Below are 18,730 nucleotides of genomic sequence, written 5' to 3' on the forward strand. Positions count from 1 at the left end.
GAGCGAGCCCGGCCGCTCCACGGGCCGATGCGACCGGCGTGGTGGCTGCCACCGTGGGCAGCCACGAGCTGCCTCCCAAAACAAAGAGAAAAAAAGGAACAAGGGGCAGCGGCGTTGAGAAGAAGAAGGAGATAGGGAGGGAGAGAGAGAGGGAAGGGTGAGAGAGGAAGAGGCGGTGGGATGGAGAATTTTGGGAGAAAAAAGGGTCTTTTAAATTGGGGTATTTTGGTCAAAAAAATTGCTTCTCGACAAAGCTGAAAATAGCGTTTTCGGGAAGCTCCAAAATGGAGCTTTTCCCGAAAAGCTGTTTTCAGCTTTCTGGAAAAACTAAAACAGCTTTCCGAAATTTTTACCAAATACTCTTTTTCGTCCAAAAGTACTTTTGGAGGGCTAGAAAGTGCTTTTTGACCCTCTAAAAGCTTCCCCAAACGGGACCTAAGTCACTGTAGTTATCAGAGAATAGAAAGAGATAGTCTCTCAGTCTGTTAGGATGTTTTTCTTGCTTACCTCCTCTGCCCCCTACTATTTTATGTATAGCTGGTGGAGGAGTTTACCTACCACCAGATAATTAGGGCACGTGAGTTGACCAGAAGTCACTAGCCAAAATACAACTTAGACATCAAATGTAAATGCTTCGCATGCGGACGACATCCCACCTGTCACATCAATGGGATCTCAATGATCACTAGATTATTTTGTTAGGATGCAGCCAACTATGGGAGCTTCTGATATGCAAGCTCAGCGGTATAGCGCTGGGCTCGCTCAGTGGCCGCTCCCAATCTACCATGTATTGGCACCATAGTGTGTTTTAATTGGTTGGTCCTTCTGGTGAGCTATAACCGGTTTGGAAGTATATCATTTACAGTAAATAAATTAAAAGGAAGAAAAATGGAGAGTCAACTTATGACGTTAAGGTGTTTCTTTTCAATTGCGTGCAATATATTGAATAACTTACAGAGTTTGGTCCCCCCAACAGCGAGGAGAGGAAAAATAGAGTTCTTCCTCGGTGATACCTAACTTGGTCCCCATCGCAGATTATGTGACCTTTGTAGTGTTGCCTCCCTTCGCTAATTTTTCTAACCATTCTAATTCTTTGGTCAAATGCTTGGTGCGATCGCACCAGCTAGGTATCAAGGGATGGTGTGAATTAGAGAAGAGATTGGACAAAAATACCTGCAAGTGAAAGACAACTTCTCGTGCTCCACATGTGTAGAACGAGCCCAGCAAGAGCAATAAAGCCTCTCTTACTCCATGTAGGAATTATTCTCTGATAAAGAAGAAAATAAAATGATATATTTTTTCTTGAGTTTTTTGTATGGATACCTTTCTAAATATCTGATTTTTTTGGATTTTTTGTATGAATATTCTTTCAAAATTGATATTTTGCATGAATACTCCAATCCAAGCAAGGAAGAGGTTAGGAGCATCAGAGTCGAAGGGCATGGCATAAAAGAGCGTCAGGAGCTTGTCGTTCCGATGCCTCAAGTAAGGTTCGTTGCCCAAGTGCGAGTCCCTCCAGTCCATGAGCACCACCTTGTCCGAGTCGCGGGATCGCGATCACGATATAATTTCAAAATTTTATTTTATTTTTAATTAATATAAAAATAATTTTTCTTAATTTCATTAGAACAACCAGGGCATTTGAACAATAATAGAGTTTTACGAGGGTATACATGTAAATATTAATTTTGGAAGGTATTCATGCAAAATCCGATATTTAGAAGGGTATCTATGCAAAAAATCATTTTTTCTTTTTGTTGAGATTTTACATAACTGTGTAAGCAACAAAAATACTGAAAAAGCTCCTAAGAAACTTGATCTAAAATAACTAAAATCAAGACTAAATCTACGATTAACTGGTCAGTTGTCTCACTGACCAAACCCTTCGGTTTGACCAGTTGAACTCTGCAGGGCAATCTAAAATTGTGCCACAAGAGGGAATCCTTCAAGTTGTAGGAGAGCTGCTTCGAAGTCGCATTTTGCTGCAACATAGAGTCAGACTTCCAAAGAGATGCTCAAAGGGAGGTTCAAAAGTCAATAAATTGATTCTAGGATAAAAAGAATGGTTTACAAGAGGTATTTATAGTGATATAGGGTTTCTTACAATGGTTAGAACTCGTGAGGTGCTTCTAGAATTTGATTATATAACCACCAAGTCATCTAGAACAAGGTCTTGCATCTTAAGTAGGTTCTAGACACAATAGAATACCATGGTTAATAGGTTTTGTATCATTAGATAGGTTGGACGGCACCCTAACTACCGTAGGATCCATCCCAGCTTGTCTAGGAATCAAACTAGGTCCAAAGGAAGGATCTTGTCAGATCCCGAAACTATCTGTTATGGTCATGATCCACATGGTTTCTTTCTAATTAATTATCTCATGGAGAGATGACACCATACATGCTTGATTTGGTTGCCTAATAAGTATATAAATAGATCCTAATGATTGTAGAGAGACAAGAATCGGCATGTTCCACTTGGTTGCTTATTAATGCAAATCTAAATAGATCATTTGAAACCCTAATGCATTGGTTTGAGTTTGAATCATGTTTGACCTTGATCTATTGGAATGAATCATATGTCTTAAAATTTTTTGCATGGATACCCTTCTAAATATTAGATTTTGCATGAATACCCTCCCCGTATACCCTCATAAAACACTGTTATTATATAAATGCCCTAATCTAACGGTTGTTCTAACACCGTTAAAATAAATTATATTTATATTAATAAAAAATAAAATAAAATGTTGAAAATGACGTCATTATCCCCGCCTTCTCTCCTCTGCAATTGGCATCGCGATCGCGATCCCGCGGGCGATCCCACAGGCAATCGCGATCGCGATCCTGCGGCTGATCCCACGGTCAATCTCCCTCGCGATCCCACGAACCCGCAGGCGATGGCGATCGCGAGCCGCGAGCAGGATTGCGATCGCGATCTTCTTCTCCACAACGATCGCAGGGGATAACAGCGAACGCGATCTTCTTCTCCACAGCAATCTTTCTTGAATTCATTCTTTTTTTCGGATCTGCAAGTATTATCTGTTTCTCTTTTTTTGTTTCCAGTTGGTTCTAAATAGGACAAGCAGTCGCGATCACGATCTTCTTCTCCACAACGATCATGGGGGATAACAGCAATCACGATCTTCTTCTCCTCAGCGATCTTTCTTGAATTCATTCTTTGTTTTGGATCTGTAAGTATTATCTATTTCCCTTTTTTTATTTTCAGTTGGTTCTAAATACAGAAAGTAGTCGCGATCACGATCTTCTTCTCCACAGCCATCTTTCTTGAAGTCCTTCTTTGTTTTGGATCTGTAAGTATTATAGATTTCCCTTTTTTTGTTTCCAGTTGGTTCTAAATACGGAAAGTAGTCTTCAAAATTCCAAGGGTGTCTTCTCCCTCTCACCCTTTGATTCTTGAGATTTCAACTTTGCCGATTAGTAGATTCTTTATCTTTGCTCTGATTCAGCAAAAGAGTGCAGTACAACAATATCAACCTCAAAGTTTGGCTCTAGGTACATCAATCTGCCCTTATTTTTATTTTGCCCCGCCTCTTTTTAATGATCCAACCAGGGTTAAACTGATGGGTATTTTATGACGAATCTGGCCCAGGTTGATGTGATACTGGGTGTGATGCATAGAGGCTCAGTTATGTAATTGTAATACTGGTTTGTTAGTAACAAGTTCTTTGTGGCAATGAGTTCAACATAAATCTGAAGTCAAAACAGTATCATGATTTATTTGTTGAAGCTCAACCTTGATATTGTAATGCTGATTGCAAGTGTCAGAAGAACAATAATAATTGTTGTAGCTGATTTTATTTCATTTCTATCTCTCACTATGAACCTATATTGAAGTTCTATTTTTTAGTTTCTAACCGCATACCTATATACTTTATTTGATGGTAAGAAAGGTGAAGTATCACCCATTTTTTATTGCCGAAACATAGTATGGCTATGATGTTTATATACTATTCCTTTTTTTTTATTTTGTTAGCATAGTTTTGGTTGATAAGCACTCTCTCTTACAATTTATATCATGCATATTTATTTATTCAATGTACAACTTCTTAAATGGAGAAACAACTATTCAAATTGAAGGTGAAATTTGGAGGATATTTTAAGAAGATTAAAAATTCTACAGGAATGAAGTACTACTTTGGGAGATAAAAGAGTTGGATAGTTGATGTTGACTGTTATTGATATAAGGACCTATATAATGATATAGTGCATACCTTTAATTTAAAGCTTGAAGAGACCATAAAGATTTGGTATGTGATTAGACATTTAACGCCTAAGTCTTACATAATATTAGACACAGATCAGAAATTGATGAGTTTGTTTGAGGAGTACAAGCATTTGAAAGAGTGCTTCTTATTTGTTACAAAAGAGGCCAATATTATATAACTTTCTCAATCAATACTAGACAACCAAGATCAAATTCAAACATGTAGAAGTACTGCAACTGCAATAGAAGAGATTCGAGTGGATGAAGTAAGAGAGAACCAAAGGCACAACAATAGTGAGCATCTAGCTACAATAGGCATTGATATCTTAGCTACTGCTATTGAATATAATGGCTTTGTTGGGGTAAATGATGAAACTTTATTTCCAGACGAGCAGAAAACAGATACTGAAATTTATGGTTCTGAGAGTAACTATCATAGTATTTATAATAGTGATTCTGATGATGATGATGAAAATATCATAGACTATGGGGGAGAGACATATGAGATGGACATTGAGAATCCTACCATGGCCGTAGGGGCAAAATATACAAGTCCAGAATAGTTCAAAGTTGCACTGAGTCAGTATGCTATATTGAATGAATTTGCCGTAAGAATTCTCAAAAGTGAGCCCGATAGAATGATAGTGAGTTGCAAAGATGAATCTTGTAATTGGAGGCTTCATGCTTCATTATTATGCGATGGTCATACATTTCAGGTATCATGGTTGAAATATGTTACCTTTTCATTACAATGCTTATGAAAAAATATTGCATGTATTAATATATTGTTCTGTTTGTATGTGTAGGTTAAAAAATTAAAGGAACCTCATATGTTCTCATCTATAAACAAATGTGGCAACAAGATGGCTACATAATTTTGGATATATGATAGGATTATTGGTTGGCTACGAAAAGAGGGTGACCTATCGCCTATTGAGCTAGGAAGGAGATTGTTGCAATTCCATCATCTCGAGCTTCCATACCACAAAGTTTGGCGAGGAAAAGAGCCTGCCATGTCCATGATTCATGGTAATTGGGCAGATTCTTTTGAGAGAATGGAGGATTTCAAGGAGGAGCTTTTGAGAAAAAACCCAGGTAGTGTAGTAAAGCTAAAGCTAGATGTGGTTGGTGATAAGCCTTACTTCCATCGCTTTCTTATTTGTCTGTGTGCTTGCAGTGCAGGCTTTTTAGCTGGTTGTAGGCCTTTCATAGGCCTAGATGGTTGCCACTTAAAGGAAAAGTTCGGGGGTGTAATGATGGCTGCTACATCACTTGATGAAAATAATGGTTTGTTTTCAGTTGCTTTTGGTGTTGCAGAATCTGAAAATAGTGATAACTGGACTTGGTTTTTAAAGGCACTTAAAGAATCAATTCAAACTTCAGAAGGTCTGTACTTGTATCAGATCGACAAAAGGGATTGGAAGAAGCAGTACAACATATATACCCCCAAGCAGAACATAGAAAATGTATGAGACACTCCTGACTTAAAATTAAGCTATGGGGAGCTGCAAAGGCATACAGAAAAGTCCAACATGACGATATCATCAATCAAATTAAGGAGGCCAACTTGGAGGCATTCAAGTATCTTAATGCTGAAAATATTGGTTTATATAGTAGATCTCAATTTGGCATCACAGTTAAGTGCTCCTATATAACAAACAACCTTTCGAAGTCATTCAATGTTTGGATTTCTAAGGCTAGACATAGGCCAGTTCTTGATTTATTAGATATTGTAAGATAAAAAATTATGGTGAAAAGAATGGCCGCCTGCTGGAAAGAAAATTTAGTTCCTGTGGTAATGAAAAATGCAAGAGGCATCAGTCTTAAGCTAGGTGATTATAATGTTTATAGAATCAGTGATTACAGAACATAAGTAATTGAGACTAATGAAGGCATGAAGTAATTCTAAATAAACAAACGTGTTCTTGTCGTCTGTGGGAGATGTCAGGCATTCCTTGTGTGCATGCTACAGCTTTTATTTGTAGATGAGATGTGCAAATTTGGAAAATTATGTCTCAGAGTACTTCACCGTTGCCAAGTATAAGACTGCCTATGCATTAGAAATTGGACCATTACCTGACAAGGCCCAATGGATAAAAGTTGATATTGGATACAAGATATTGCCTCCTAAGCTCAGTCTAAGATCTCCAGAAAGGTCTAAAAAGAAGAGAATTAGGGGTACAGATGAGAATACATCGAAGAAGATGCACAAATGTAAGCGTTGCGGTGAGCTCGGGCATCATGCAAAGACCTGCAAAAATCCAGTAATGGAGGAATCTCAAGCTTCAATATCCTCTTCTTCTGTACCGAAGAAGCTTGGGAGGTAACATATAGCACTACTCTAACTTAATGATGTTTATCCTTTATCACTTGCTTATCATTGAAATATTGCAGGCCTAAGGGAATTGGTTCAAGAGGAAGAGTGTCAATTACAGGAGACACACATGCAGTGCATATAGCACCAACAGAAAAAAGAAACAAAGGACAACCCCGCAAGCAAGATAAGAGAATGGAAACTTTAGTTGGAGAAGATAATACCTACCCACAATCTTGATTGGTATATGATTGGATATACTTATCCAAACTTTTATACCTTATTTACTTTCAAGTTATTTGGATCACTTTTAGCATTATTACTAAACATAATTTATTAGTTGATATAAAGTTAATTCTCACACTTATTCTTTTTCATTTTTTTTGCTAATTGCAGATTTGATCACATGTTTTGCTGGAGTAGTGGAGATTATGTTGGAGATTAATATCTCCACAAACTATCTTATTAAATATATTTTTTCAGCCAACATCTCTTTAACAAAAGAATGTAATTTATCAAGATTCCCATGTTACACATAATCCTTTCATTCCTTATCTCTGGTTTCTCACAAATAGTGCAACATTCTTTTGTTAATGATGTTTGCCTCATTTTGTGGTGATCTACACTATATTCTAGTTCACAAGGTTGGGTGTCATATGCCAGCAATGCCATTTCCATCAAAGCACTGAAACAGAGAACCATCTGTTGGTTTCATTCTATGACCAAATCAAGGTTATGTTCAGAATGGAAGCCCAAAACAAGGTGAACTGTACCAAATCCGAATCATCAAAGGCATCCTACTGAAACAACAAAAATCATTAAAGAGCATCGGACAAGAGAGTAACAGATTTCCTAGTGCTAGTTACCTGATTTCTCCCAACAACATGGCGATGGGATTAGGTTTGCTATATATATTTATATGTCAAGTACCCAACTTCCATTCATGCAACTTCTACATTATTTAATTTGCTGGCTTTCTCCAATCCCACATTGAAGAGGTCTGAAGTCTCGACCATTTTACATCCTTTGACAAGTGACGATGCACCGAGAGAGGTTAACCGGCCTCTTCACTGCAGCAATGTAGAGATGCACATGCAATAAGTGAAACCTAGAAGATATACAATCAAATGCATTGTAGATATTTAATCCTAAAGCTAAGCAACATAGTTTCAAAGAAGAAAAAAACATTAAGCTTAAACAGATTGATAAAACAGAATGTGCAAGATAGATTAAGGCTCACTCGTGGCATAAGGTATGTTCCTTTTCCCAACAGCTATAACAATAATCAATAAATGCAAAATTCTAAAAGCTATAGTTAATTAATAAATGTGAGATTCTAAAAGCTATGTTATTAACTAATAAATACAGAATTCTGAAGGCTATCATATTAATTAATGTATCGAAATTCTTTCCATCTACTAGGATTCTTTATGTGTATATATACCCTCCTAAATATCCAAAATTGCATGAATATCCTTGTAAAGTTGCTATTTGCTTGTATACCCTTATAAATGTTTCTATTTGCACGTCTACCATTAAGGTTATTTTAATCATTTTAATTTGAAACCGTTAAGTTTTTAATGGTGTTAGATGGCATGGGTACATATGCAAAAACAAGAATAAAAAAAGGTAGAATACCAAAATAAGTGTTTTATGAGGGTATACATACAAATATCAATTTTGGAAGGGTATTCATGCAAAATCTGATATTTAGAAGGGTATCAAGCAAAAAACCCAATCTAAATAGATCATTTGGAACCCTAATGCATTGGTTTGAGTTTGAATCATGTTTGACCTTGATCTATTGGAATGAATCATAGTGTTTTATGAGGGTATACATGCAAATATCAATTTTGAAAGGTCATGCAAAATCTGATATTTAGAAAGGTATCCAAGCAAAAAACCCAATCTAAATAGATCATTTGGAACCCTAATGCATTGGTTTGAGTTTGAATCATGTTTGACCTTGATCTATTGGAATGAATCATAGGTCTTAAAAATTTTTGCTGTGGAACTGGCGCAACGAATTAGCTAGTGGGTTAAGCTTGAGTGTAAATTTATGGCATGAAATTAAATGTGTCAGGTCCAGCTCATTCTAGACCTAGTTGGATCCTGCCTATCCATAGGCAATCACATTTATATGTAATTACTTGGGTGCTAAGCCCATTCCTTTAAAACTTTCTTCCAAGGGATGTTTGTACTTAAATAATTTCTTTCCATTTTCTTGTTTACAATGGGTGCACCAGCATCACTTGAAGAAAAACATTATCAAGCTACTATTTTGTGATTGCTGCCAAGTCCAAACTACAACATTTTGGTCTACACTCATGAATCATACCTTGGTTTGCGCCCTAAAGAATCAAGACTTCAAGTGTGGTTGGAGATGGATTTGATAGATGTACATGTTAGCAATATATCATGTAACTAAGCAAATAAATCTATAATTACAATTAATAGAAATTCTTAAAGGGAATAATATATATATATATATATAATATACATATATATATATATATATATAATTATTTGGTATCAAAATATATCTATTTAATCACAAAAGAAATATATTCTCGCACAAAATAAATCTATTTATTTAATAAATTCAAATCATAAAATTGCAAATCCTACAAATCCATTAATATTAAATTTTAAAACAAAAGTAAGAGAAAATAGCCTGATTGAAGGCAGGTCGAAGCGCGTAAATGCTGTTCCAAAGAAGTATTTGCCCCCATGTACGGATCTTCTGGTAATTCTTCTCAGAGATACGACGATCCTAAACTTCTTCTTCGGTATGTCTCGGAAGAAGCCAAATCGAACCCGATCGGACTTGCAGATCCAACGAAGAATGAAATAAAAAAAATAAAATAAATTGAATATAATTGCAAAAATAAAAATCAGAAGTGGCTAAGAGGAAGAACTTTTCTCGAGAATTTTTTTGGTATTTTTCTCTAATTTTTCGTGTTCTAAAAGAGATGAAATCAAGGAGTATTTATAGGGGTGTTTAGGGGAACTTTTTGGTCCTTTTGCGGACACGTCTGTTGTAATTAAGCGGCAAACACGCACGCGGCCCAGATAGTTGCGTGCGCATTTAATTTTTTCAACAATCCCCCACAAAAATTAATTTTTAAATAATCTTAAAATCAAAATAAAATGCTGGATATCTTATATTATGTAATAGGTGTACGTACCTTTCGGTTTGGACCTTCACTTAGTGACAATGGTTACATCTGTTGAGGAGGTGGTCTTAACCTTGAATCTCGGTCCATGGCTTCGATTAAATTAACAGCACACATAATATAGCTCGATCTAAGTTCTAAGCGGGTTGCGCTAATATGACCATGCGCAGGTATCTTTTATGTGCTTTTTAGAAAATCACCCATTTTTTTATAATCACGGCCTTAAGACTGCACATATAGGTGAGTCCTAATAAGGAAACTAACAAGGAAGCTTGTAAGGAAGCTCTTGCCTCTTAGGTCTCGGATTTATTAAGAGTTATATAAACAAATTCATCCTACCGCTTGCTTTTATGAGCACTAGCGTCATAGGAATGAGGAAAACATAAAACAGTGCTGCTCTTAGTCACACTCCGGTTTGTTTCTACCCATTGAACATTTTAAGATTGGGTTCCCACCGTGGTGATCTATTTTTATGGGCTAAGCCCCATCTTCCTCGACGACTCTAAAACTACTATTCTAGACAAATCTTTTATAAGCTGATCAGCCAAATTATTTTCTGATTTTACAAAATTCAAAGCAATAATGTTATTTTTCAATTTGTATCTTAATGATTTATGACACACTTTTAAGTGTCTATTAATTTTAACATTGGTATTTTCTTGGTTACACTTATGTATTGCAGATTTACAGTCACAATGTACGAAGACAGGTGGTAAAGGTGACTCATCTACAGGAAGGTCTATTAGTAGATCTTTGAGCCATTCAGCCTCAGTGCTAGTGGTGTCTAAAGCTATCAGTTCAGACTCCATGGTACTCCTAGATATCAAGATTTGTTTGGTGGATTTTTAAGACACAACAGCATCTCCTAGAAGAAAGACATATCCTGTGGTGGATTTAACATCTAAGGTATCACTGATCTAGTTGACATTCATTGTTTTAGGCCCTATTTTCTTTCTCTTAAAATCAGGTATTTTCACTTTTGCCAAGCACCCCCACACATTCAAATAGCTAAGATTAGGTTTTCTATGTTTCCAAACTTCATATAGAGTTTGGTCATTATTTTTGGAGAAAATCCTATTGAGGATATAACAGGCTGAAACTAAAGCTTTCCCCCACTAATTCTCTGGTACTCCTAAGCTTATAAGCATTAAGTTAACCATATCAATTAAAGTCATATTCTTCCTTTTTGCTACTCCATTTGATTGGAAAAAATAGGAAGCAGTCACTTCATGAATGATTCCATGATCTTCACAAATTTGAGTTATATCATTAGATGTATATTCACCTCCCCGATCTGATCTAAGAATTTTAATTTTCTTTTTCTGTTGGTTCTTAACTTCGATCTTAAAAATTTTAAATTTGCTAAGCACCTCATCCTTGGTTTTAATTAGATAGATGTAACAGAACTTGGACAGATCATCTATGAAGGTCACAAAGTATCTGTTACCTTCCCTAGAGGTTCTATCAGAGTCACAAACATCACTATGGATCAACTCTAATAGATCCGAATCCCTATTAATAGATTTAAAAGGCTTCCTAGAGAGTTTAGCTTCTACACAAATTTACATTTCTCATGGTTCTTAAGATCACTTTTTGGTATTAAATTTAGGTTTATTAGTTTTTTAATTGTAGGACACCCCGTCTTTAGAGATAAAGAAGGGCGCGAGAATTCTCCGGTACGGTCATTCGGGAAGTCCCTCTTCTAATTTATATGACCTAATCTACCATGCCAAATAGAAGGAGATTCTTTATTCATGATCAAAGAATTTTCATTTATTGAAGAAATTATTACATTCAACTTAAACAATCCTTCACTTTGGAATCCTTTTCCAATAAATATTACACCATGAGAAATTACAACTTTATTGACTCAAAAACAAGACGATAGCCTTGCTGGATAAGCAAAAAATCACTAATTAGGTTTCTCCTAACGACCGAAACATATTGGACGCCATGCAGGGACAGAATTTTTTCAGAGGTAAGCTTTAAGCCTACACGTCCCACTCCTAGCACACGCGTCTCCGAGCTATTTGCCATGATCACAGCTCCTCCACTTGAGACCTAGTAAGAAGAAAATTAGGAGTGATCCGAACAAATGTGAATACCAGCTTCGGTATTAATCCACCAATCAAGTGCTTGTAAAGTCATGTTAACTTCAGGAGTGAAGAAACAGACCTGAAAGCAGTTTCAGAGAAGCCAGCGCCAGAAGTCACCATGTTGACTTGAGCACTGGGTGTGTGTGGATCTTTCTTCTTGGATTAAAGAGGTGCAGTCTTCTTATAGAAGCACTGGGGAGCCAAATGGATGATCCGACCACACACATAACAGAAACGAACACCACTTTCCTCTTTCTTCTTCTTTTGCTCCTGGGATTGGGTAGGTTTTCTATTGTGGTGATTAGGGTTTCTAGGGTTGTAGGGCTTCTTTTTTGTAATGCTTATTTTTGAAGGGTCGGTTTTGATTTTTTCTAGCCTCTACATTATAAGCATTATTCTTGTGTCCAGTAGAGGTTTTACTCCTGAGCCTGTGCTGCTCTTCAATCCTAATGGAGTTCAAGACTTGGTTAGGGTACGACCTCCTTGGGTTTGGCTTAGGATCTTAGCAGAACCAGACCAGAAATTAGGTAGTTTATCTATCAGACAGGTTCCACTGGCTCTAAGCTGGTGGATCAGGATTTCGAAATCATAGATTTGGTCATTCATAGGGTTTGAGTCCACCATCCTAAAGTTATTGAAGTCGGGGGCCTTGAACCTCTTTACCCCAGCATCATCAAGACCATATTTGCTATCTAGGGTGTCCCAAAGTTCTTTGGCACTCTTGACTGTGTAATAAATGTCATACAACCTTTCAGAGAGGGCACCTAGGATTCTACGGATGCAATGATAGTCTATTTCATCAGGTATCCTAGAGGGTGTGCTGGTGGAGGCAGAAGGTTCAGTTTGGCGAGTAGCAGGTCGTGAAGTAGTTGGGTTAGATCCGTTATCAACTTCAGTAGTGTTCTCACCTATGGCTGAGATCAACCCTAATGTGGTGAGCCAGAACCGCATTTGGTTCTACCACTTCCTAAAGTTATGGCTATCAAATTTTTCAGGTTTGGCACTAAGGTGATTACTAGTGCTTGAGGCTATAGGTTCAAGGTTATAGAGAAGGAACATAAATCTAAGTGAAGGCAAAAAGTTTATGTCAAAAGATTGCACTAAAATTTGTATTGAATTTTGAATGACTAGTTGATATATCCAAAAATAATAATAGCCAGATCAACTCCAGATCGGTGGAGAGCACTAGGCTCACTTAAGTACCAGCCTTTTTTAGGCACGTATGCCTTTTTGATAAACTTTTCTTTGACATTATTAGTTAGTGGATATAGTCACTAGAAATCATACAAATTCAATTTTTAGAAAAATCTAAGTGCAAACTTAAATTTGTTATTATGGATTACTAATTTTTGAATTTTTCGTTTGAATTTTTTGAATTAGTAATAATTGATTACTAATTTAGTGCTAGCAAAATAATTATTATAATTGAGATCTAATATGTCAATTCAATGAATTATATGATTTATTACCTTATTAGAATAATTGATTACTAATTTTGTGCTAGCAAATCAAATATTATAATTGAGATCTAAAATGTCAATTTAATGAATTATAAGATTTATTACCTTATTAAAATATTGATTACTAATTTTGTGCCAGCAAATCAAATATTGTAATCGAGATCTAAAATATCAATTCAATAAATTATAAGATTTATTACCTTATTAGAATAATTGATTACTAATTTTGTGCTAGCAAATTCGAACTAATCCATTGACACAAATCGTTCATGGGCGAAAATTGAGTTATTTGGGTCCTGGAGGATTGACGGGGCGAACTGCTAGTTTTCGGATACGAGATATCCATCCTAAATTATGTAATTGAGATCTAAAATGCCAATTCAATGAATTATATAATTTATTACCTTATTAGAGTAATTGATTGAGATCTAATAAATCAATTCAATGAATTAATTATTATGTATTAACCAATTTTCGAGTTTTTTGTTTAAATGGGATCTAGAAATTACTCCTTGAGAAGTCCAAATGGAGGTATGATAAATCTCTTGGAGGTTAAACAAACTATTACCTTTTTAGAATAATTTACTGTATTATATATTACTAACAAAAAAAATAAACAAATACTTTTTAGATTGTTAGCAATATATCACGTAACTAAGCAAATAAATCTATAATTACAATTAATAAAAATTCTTAAAGAGAATATAATATATATATATATTATTCGGTATCAAAATAAATCTATTTAATCATAAAAGAAATCTATTCTAGCACAAAATAAATCTATTCATTTAATAAATTCAAATCATAAAATTGCAAATCCTACGGATCCACTAATATTAAATTTTAAAACAAAAGTAAGAGAAATAGCCTGATTGAAGGCAGGTCGAAGCGTATAGACGTTGTTCTAAAGAAGTGTTTGCCTCCATGTATGGATCTCCGACAATCCTCCTCAGAGATACGACGACCCTAAAATTCTTCTTCAGTACGTCTCGGAAGAAGCCAAATCGAACCCGATCGGACTTGTAGATCCAACGAAGAACAAAATAAAAGAATAAAATAAACTGAATATAATTGCAAAAATAAAAATCAGAAGTGGCTAAAAGGAAGAACTTTTTTTAGATTTTTTTTGGTATTTTTTAAATTTTTCGTGTCCCAAAAGAGATAAAATCAAAATGTATTTATAGAGGTGTTTAGAGAGGCTTTTTTGATCTTTTTCGGATATGTCCGCGCCTTCCGCGGACGCATCCACGGTAGTTAAGCGGCCAGCACCCGCGGGCGCTGGCTCACGTAATTTCCACCGGCAAACGCGCATGGGGCCTAAAAAGCCGCATGCGCATTTAATTTTTTCAACATTACACATATTCCCTGACACATATCCTACACGATATTTGAAACCTAATATGTTATAACCTCTCTTGGATTTTGATTTAACTAACCAAATTCATCATTCTAGTTGATTAATTAAGAGTGTATGACTTTGGTTTCTCTATTTCTTGTTCAGTATTGCCTTCCTTCTAATCATCAACAAGATCCCACTCTCCATCCACCATATTGAAAAATAATAGTCTCACATCGGATAGGTTGAGAACCCTTATAGTGCTTATATACTCTTGGATCTATTCATATAAAAGCTTTGATTTTTAGATAGGATCAACCGAAACCTCTATGTAATGTGTTGAGAGTAATAGTCCCATATTAAAAAGGTTAAAAATTCTTGTGGTGCTTATATGCTCTCATTTTATAACTCATTATAGATTAAATGCGATATAAAACAAAGTCACATAGAAACACATCATCGATCCTTTTCTCTCTGTTTCATTCCTATTTATTTTCTCGTGGCTCTGCTGCCCAAAGCTCATTTAAGTTTTCTTTTGTTTTCTTTCTAGGTGAAAACCTGTCTACTTTCTGGGTAACTTTATCAAGGTGGTAACTTGTCTATCTCAAAGTACAATGCGAACTTTCTACCCAAAAAAAAAAGTACAAGGTCAACTTTTTACTGCAATTGTGTTTTTCTTCCAATTTCTTTTTCCTAATTTTCTCATAACATCTCGATCCTAAACCATCCTTCCCACCTTCCTGAGGAGCGACTCCATCGAATACTTAAGTTTCCAGGATCACACGCATATGGAGAACCCTAGTTGAAGTATTATAATCATCATCCACAACAAAACATTGTCATTTATTGTACCTGAATCTGTTTACAGCAACATAGCATTGTTGTGGAACCTGGCCAACCTGTTTCAGTTGTCTGGGTTAGAGCTGATCATAGGTTGGGCCTTAGGTATAAATTCTATTCATTTTTAATTAGGTTTTAGACTGAATTTATGTAAAATTTAGTATTTTTTATGCCCAAGCCCGCCCCATGATCAGATTTAATCTGAATCAAGGGTGAGCCTATCAACCACTCGACTCTTGAACTATCGCACTATTAATTAATTAATTATTAAAAATAGTGAAAAATTTGCAATTATAAAATATAAAAAATAGAGAATAATAATTTTATGTATATAATATTTAATATTGCATCATAAAAATGGGAGATTTTTAGTTCTCATAACTGACTTTGTAATGAAAAAATAAGCACACATATACATTAGCATCAAACAATATACATATAAGTTTATCTTAATTTTTTATAAATAGGAAAAATATAATTTACAAATCAATAACTAGAATCTTAAAAAGAATCTATGACGTGGATCAAATCAATAAAAAAACTTTATGTAGTGAACAGTAGGTGAAACAGGATGGATTAATAATTTTTTTCTACCAATGAAGAGCTCGAGAACATCCCTTTCATGAAATAGGTTTATTCCATGTGTTTCAACAACATACGCATGCACTTCCTGTAATAATTATATATTTTGTGAGTCAATGGTCAAGTTACTTAATTTTTTAAGAAAAATCAAAATTTAAAGTAGACCCGATTCATGTAGGATAAGATATTGCCAGTCGGCCGGGTCCATCTGATTGACCTTAAAATACTAGCTTGAAATAGTTAATTACATGTCAAAACATCTTAGAAAATGGTAAACTTGCAATCTCCAACCTAAAATATGCCATCAACATTCCATTGAAAAGTCATTATATAATGTTAAATTAAACCTTCTCGTTCTCTTATTTGCCACTGTCATCCATCATTCTTTTCTCTTTATTTTTCTCCGGTCTATTCTTAAATCTTAGCCACCGCTTAGAAACCACCTTCAAAGTTGCCATCACTAGGAAAAATAAAAAATCTTAAAAACATATATCTAATGGATGAAGCAAGAATTATTCCATTGAATAACAAAATCTATTTCTACAAAAAAGAAAAAAAATCTAGTACACCTTAATGAAAAAATATTGGGCACTCCATCTCGAACCGGCCTCCTCGACCTCGGTCATAAATCGAAGTGAGTGACTTCGATCCTAGCCAAGGGAGTCGACTAGCCAAGGAGTCAATTGACACGTGCCTACTGACGATTATGGGCAACCGATGCTCACACCGTAAACGTACGACTGGCTATTGTTGGCGACCATGCACGTCACATCAACTCAAATACGCGATATTGTTCATAGAGAACTTAATTATACTGAAATCTCTCTCTTTCATACGGCTGCTTTCTATCCTTAGACATTGGAAATTTTTATTGGAACTCTCTGATAAACAGGCTTCCTATAAATATTTTTTCAAAAAAAATAGCATTTTCTTATCTCTCGGCCAAGTCCGTTCAGCTCGCATTTCTTGCATTCCGATTCTCGTTTCCGAGATTCAGCGGCAGCACATCTTTCTTCTAAACCGAAGGAGTCCAAACGGCACCATATCTTTTCTCGCGCTCTTACGCCGCCCAGTGGTCCCCCTTGTGTTATTTAAATTGATTTATCAATACAAATAGTGAAGTAGTAAATTTGGAAAAGGAAAAAAAATTCGATTGCGGTCAAAACCTGCCGGGCGAGTGCCGGCACTGGACGATTCGCCTCGTCGGCGACGCGTTCGGCCTTTCCCGCCGCCGTCGAGCAGTCGAAGGGCAGCCACGGCGCGAAGCGGATTCCCCCCTCGTGGATCCCTCCCCATCCCCCCTTCTTCACGGAGCCCTCCCGCATGCCCCCCTCCTCCACGGTAAAGGAATCTTCGCCGAGAACGTCCTCACGAAGAACGACGACGGCCACCGGCCCGACCTTCCCAGCCGGATGCTCCTCCCACCGCGGCTACTCCCCTCCCATCCACTCCCTCCACCACCGCCGTATCCCCGGCGCGAGCTCCCTTCCCCGGCGGTCGGGAAAGCGACGCAGCTCGTCGACCGGTGGAGCTTCTCGGCGGCGATGATCTCCATCAGGATGTGCTCCGGCAGTCGGAGAGTAAACCGGTCGAGATTCTCCCCCGGCTGCACCACCGAGTGCCCGTCGAGTGCGACCGCGGTACCTCGCCGGCCGCCTTCCCGACCTCGACCGCATCGCCCGCTTCCGGCTTCCGATCCTTTCCATCTCCGCTGCCTCCTCCCTCCTCTCCATCTCCGCCGCCTCCTCGTCCACCGTGATCTCCACCTGCTCCGCAGGCGCCGCATCCGCCCTCTCCCCACCACCGTCCCCTCCACGGCCGCCGGCGCCGGCGGTTGGAGATTGGATGCGGGGGTTTGTGGGGCGTCGGGGTCGGGACGAGATTGAGCGGCAGACCGGGCAGGTGGCGTGGGTGGCGAGCCAGGTGTCGATACAATCGGTGTGGAACACGTGGCTGCATTTGGGGAGGAGCCGGAGCGTCTCGTCGTCCTCGAACTCGCTGAGGCAAACCGCGCACTCCGGCGCCTCTTTCCCGATCCTGAGCCCCTTCACCTCCGAGTAAACCAGCGTCGGGAACGTCTCCAGCACCGCTGGGTCCAGCCCCTCCTGCCCCCACCCGGCGCCGCCGCGCACGGAAACGCGGCCCGACTCCGTGCCGTTGCCGGTGCACCGCCGGATATACATCGAAAAAAACCCCGTAATGAAGAACGCGATGATAAACACTACGATCAGGATCGCCATCGAACCGTTGTAATTCGTCGTGTTGAAATAAGACTCGTCGTCGTCGTCGTCGTCGTTGTTGCGGCCGGAGGAAGGGGAGGACTGGGCGATTGAGCACCGAGGGGTGAGTAGAAGCAAGGGAAGGAGGAGAACAAGGGCGGAGATTGGGATGGCGGTGATTCATCGGAGCCGGCAACACCGCGAGAGAGAATAACGGGTCGGGAAGTGGAGTTGGCAGGGATAATAAGTAGGAAGGGAGGAAACGGGAAAGTGGGTCAAAAGACGCAACTTAAAAACTGGTACAAGTCTGGAAGGAGAAAAGAAAAACTTTCAACTATTTTCTGCACAAACATAATATCCAAATAAAAGAATTTGTAAGAATTGGAAGCTCACAAAATAATATCTACATATTTATCTAAATAAAAGTTAGATTCAAGTGGCATTTGTTAAAGGATGGGCATAGATAGGTAGATTAA

The 18,730-nt window shown here is 37.6% G+C and overlaps 1 protein-coding gene and 1 long non-coding RNA gene across 2 annotated transcripts; one reads left to right on the forward strand and one right to left on the reverse strand.

The window, feature by feature from the left end:
• Window positions 1–2,791: 2,791 nt before the first annotated feature.
• Window positions 2,792–7,529, forward strand: LOC103695611. Its single transcript, XR_005509689.1, has 3 exons — window positions 2,792–3,194; window positions 3,350–3,516; window positions 6,939–7,529. It is a non-coding gene; the product is annotated as an uncharacterized LOC103695611 (long non-coding RNA).
• Window positions 7,530–17,341: 9,812 nt separating this feature from the next.
• LOC120108244 (E3 ubiquitin-protein ligase ATL31-like) lies at window positions 17,342–18,434 on the reverse strand (the record flags this gene model as incomplete). Its single annotated transcript, XM_039121823.1, is given in 3 exon segments — window positions 17,342–17,655; window positions 17,658–17,681; window positions 17,684–18,434. Coding segments are annotated over 3 exon segments (1,089 nt in total), but the record flags the coding sequence as incomplete, so codon positions are not given.
• Between the last annotated feature and the right edge of the window lie 296 nt (window positions 18,435–18,730).

Source organism: Phoenix dactylifera, unplaced genomic scaffold, assembly GCF_009389715.1.
Source record: "Phoenix dactylifera cultivar Barhee BC4 unplaced genomic scaffold, palm_55x_up_171113_PBpolish2nd_filt_p 001237F, whole genome shotgun sequence".
NCBI lineage: Eukaryota > Viridiplantae > Streptophyta > Magnoliopsida > Arecales > Arecaceae > Phoenix > Phoenix dactylifera.